At 35.8% G+C, this 4,221-nt stretch overlaps 1 protein-coding gene across 1 annotated transcript; it reads right to left on the reverse strand.

The window, feature by feature from the left end:
• Positions 1-1,632: 1,632 nt before the first annotated feature.
• LOC122810149 (olfactory receptor class A-like protein 1) lies at positions 1,633-3,557 on the reverse strand. The gene is made up of 2 exons (XM_044081624.1): positions 3,390-3,557; positions 1,633-2,550 (listed from the first exon to the last, which is right to left on the reverse strand). The coding sequence occupies exons 1-2, from the start codon at positions 3,555-3,557 to the stop codon at positions 1,633-1,635; spliced, it is 1,086 nt and encodes a 361-aa protein (XP_043937559.1).
• Between the last annotated feature and the right edge of the window lie 664 nt (positions 3,558-4,221).

Here is a 4,221-nt window from a genome sequence, read left to right on the forward strand (position 1 = left end):
AGTTGGCAGGTTTATACGGTAAAGAATGTGTCATTTGAAGCTGAGATAGTAGTAGAAGTTGAGGGAATTCAAGCCATCAAAGTTTTTGAGGGCCAGGCAATGGTGAGATTTGTATGGAAGGTTACAGGCAAATCTGGCTATGTGGTTGTATGTTTGACTGACTTTATTTAAAATGTTTGTTTGGAGGTGGATAAAATAGCGTAGGCATGGAGAACGGGAGGAGGTAGGCTTGGGCTTGGGAGGTCCTACAAGCAATAGATAAGAATTTTTTGTTTCTGTACAACAGTCAAGACATAGGTAATCATACATTTATATAAATTAAAACAAGCAATATTAAAATATTTTTAGTTGCAAATATCATACATCACTTATAATCTATCCAGTCATTGTCAGTCAAACATTACATAGCTCATTCAGGTCCTGCCTTCTTTTAAACCTTGTTCTTCTTCTGTATGTTCCCACAATTCCCATTTTTTTCTGTATAAATTGTTCCTACCCTTTTCTGAAGATCCCAGTTCTAGTTGTTTTATCTCTGTTACTATATTCACTACTTCTAGTAAAGTTGGTTTAGGCTTTGATTTCCATTTTCTAGTAACTGTTTTTTGGTAGCCACCATAATTAGATTCAACAAGGCTTTACTATGTCTAGGCAATTCAGATCCTGTATCATAGATCAAAAAAATAATTTCCTTAGATACACCAATGTTTTCACCCAGTATCTCTGACAGAGCAGTCTGCAGGGAATCTTTAAAGTCTGCCAACTCGTTGCAATCTGAGAACATATGTTCCCAATTATCTCTTTCTTCTCCATCACACCTACATTTGCTATCTACCTGAGGAAAAATTCTACTATCCATTTTCAGTGTAAACCTGAGTAGAAAAGCTCCACAAATAAAAGAACAGAAAATACATATACATCGGTAACATTGACATCATATTACCATATACTGTAAATACATAAATACAAATAGTAATATACATATAACACGCAGAATAATATAAATATACCATCATTAAAAGATGATAAATGCAATATTCATGTAGCATTGAAACATGCTGACATGTTATAAGTACAAGAGTTTATTACTCACTCATAAAGGAAATTTATGAGTAGAAAATTTCAAACCATGCTTAAGGACTAGGAAAGGAAGAAATTAAAATTCAAGCATTTTTATTTTTATGTATTTATTGTATTTCCTAGTGTAATGCTTAATAAGTGGTAAATGACTTATACTAAAATGTATTATGGCTGTTAGATAAGTTGAGATGATTGTATCGTCAAGTTTAATAATTCAGAGAAAAAGTTTCAAATTTCTGGTAAGAATAACATAATTTTGCAGAAAACTTGTGTGTAGCTATGCCATTAACAGAGTTGTACTTTGGCAAAACATGATTTGCTAAACACTGTTAATTGAAAAGTAACTCCCATGTACCAACAAAAGAAATGTTTTAGATTAGATTGATGAATAAACACTCATCAGAGCCTAACACAATTGATGCTGATTAAGTTCCATTATACATAATTACATATTAATTAGATTTTGTCCTTGAATTCTGTCACAAGAATTGGTCATGAAATATACAGCACACAGTGGTGAAAAATTATATTACCTGATATGGGATTGTCTGGTTGTCAGGCACAAAATCTGATTTTGTTTTTAACTTTCTGGTAGAAGGCATTAAGTATGAAAGGAAAGGAAGCAGAGAAGTAGAAAGATAGGTAAAGCCTTGTGTCACTGAGAGCATTGTTGGCTTCCTTCATAAATATAATTTGATAAAACCATATAGTGTTCTCAATCCCAAAAAGCAGTGCATATACCGTAACAAAAGTAACAACCATCTTTGCTGCTTGTAGCTCTGCTGTGGTATCTTTACTGTGGTCTGAACTCCTTTTCCCCTTCATCTGCTTTCTGTGGCTGAGTAGAACCACCAAAATATAAATGCTAGCCATGGCCATGAGGACCACAAATGTTCCATCTCTAGCAAAGGAGATAAATCCAATAAGGTCAAACAGAAATTTGCTAGGATAAACTGAAAGGCAATAGCCCAGGTTCATAGTATGTTTTAGTTCAGTGGCATTAATACTAACAACGGGGTATAATGCTGAACTGATGCTTGATGCAACACTTAGACACCAAAGAAACATGATGATAGGAATGATATGTTTTTGCATTTTGCTTTTCAGACCAGCCCATGTGGGATTAGTGGATGCAAGGGTCACTGCCTGGAAACAGCTGAGCAAACAGGTTTGGCTAATTACCATCACTCTGGATGACCTCATAAAAATTTGCCCAAATTTGCAACCAAGGTCTGTATAGAAGTATTTTACACCAAATGCAAAGAGTGAATGTGGCAGTCCTAGATTTAAAAGAAACATCAGATTTGAAGTAGCAAGGAAGCAGAGTATTATCTCTACAGGCATCATCTTCTTCTCTTGAAAGGCAATGCCAAACAGGAGTAGTACAATCAATAAATTACCACACAGTCCGATGGCAGTAGTCAGGAAGAAAATTATTCCCTTTGTGATGTTTTCTGTTTGCATTCTTTCTTCCTGGAAATTTGAAAACATATGTTTTAGTCATATGTGACATTTTTAATACCATTGCCACTTCCCTGTTCATGTAACATTACATCCGTTTCCTTATGCACTTCACAAAATATTACCTCACAACTGTCATACATTATAACAAGCATAAGGCACATTCATTCTAAAATAGAAAAACATGACAAGAAAATGAAAGAGGTACAGGGAAAATGAAATTTTCAGCACTGTCCAATGGAATTTTACAGCAATATTTCAGAAGTATTTATATGGGTCTGTATGATTTCAGAGTAGCTTTCTGAGTCAGAAAGTAACAAATAATTGAACTGCACTTAAACACTGCAAAACCTACAGTAGATAAACTAAAAATATATGATTTATTCTGTAATGAGTGAGTTTCTCAGTGAAAGATGTGAAATTATGACTTTTTGCTTTGAGAGAAATAATATCGTCCCTCTAGCCTCCATTTCTTATTTAAAATGCTTGGCAAACTTCCCTTTCATTTGACAGACAGATAGCCCCCAGCTGTCCACCCTCATCAACTTGCACTATCCAGGTAAATGTGTGACTTTATTTACCTCCTTGAATATGTTCCAGAGCTGTAATAATGCTGTAACTGGTATACTCTGCTAATTGTGATTTTTACCTGTGTTCTCTGGTTGTTGTGTCTTTCGGCTTATCCCGGTTAGGTCGCCAGCAGGGGAACTCCGCCCGTAATGTGTGGTGAGTTTTTTTTTTTTGTTACCAGTTCCTGCACCTGATTTCAAAGAAGGCAGACCCATTCATGCATGCCTTGCACAGCACACACAGAGCTAGCTTAGAGTAGAGTCACACAACAACGCTCTTACCTTCAGGCTACCGCTAGCAGCACCACTACAGTGGGTAACTGTGTTCTCTGGTAATATCTCTATTTCACCAGCCTTGGAAACAATGTAGTAACTTAAGATAGAATCTCCATACGTATTTTCTTCAGGAATTACTTCCTTCCACACTGGTTCATAGGTTAATTGGTACATACTAAGCTATTGATCTGTTAAGATATTTAGAAACCTAGCTTTACATTCCCATGACAACTTTTAACTCTTGTATTTTGCATACAAATTATCCAGAGACAGGCAGAACACAAATATGCTGGGACATTTACATGTTTCCCTTATCCATAAGTTCAAGGGTGCTAAACTGGAGTGAATTTGTGGTTATCCGTCTGTTCATCCAAATTAAGCTTGTAAGAGAAGTACTCTGCTTTATGTTGTATGGAAGGCAGTTCCAGAGAAGGGGTATTATTTATGATGTACAACTATCCATCCAACATGTCCTATTTATTATACAAAAGAGACTGAGATCCCTTGAGTGGGTGTTTATGATACAACTGGACGTACGAATGTATAATAGGTCTGACAGCATAGGCACTGCTGAAACTCAATATAGGAAACACAGGTCAACTCTCAGCAGCCTCCATGATACTGAAAAAAAGGAAGACATTGAGATGGCCTGTTAATTTTTACTACTTAAGCCCTTGACTTTTTAGTGGGAAGGTGTTGTAGTTCCAGTTGTGTCAAATGTTTGGACAGGTGCATATAAATAGGGGATATTTGAATACATGTGAATTATGCCTGAATTTAAGTTTTCAGTATTACCTTATTACTGTCGTCTGCCTTAATCTGCTACCATCAACAAACT

The sequence above is a fragment of the Protopterus annectens genome, chromosome 8.part1 (genome assembly GCF_019279795.1).
Source record: "Protopterus annectens isolate FY-2018-M chromosome 8.part1, PAN1.0, whole genome shotgun sequence".
In the NCBI taxonomy this organism is placed as follows: Eukaryota; Metazoa; Chordata; order Ceratodontiformes; family Protopteridae; genus Protopterus; species Protopterus annectens.

Excerpts from the sequence above, each read along its gene's own strand:
- LOC122810149 (XM_044081624.1), bottom strand. The coding sequence starts at position 3,557 with ATGTACCAATTAACCTATGAACCAGTGTGGAAGGAAGTAATTCCTGAA. Across the intron at positions 2,551-3,389 it reads CTGCTAGCGGTAGCCTGAAG|GAAGAAAGAATGCAAACAGA; the intron begins GTAAGAGCGTTG and ends TCAAATTTCCAG.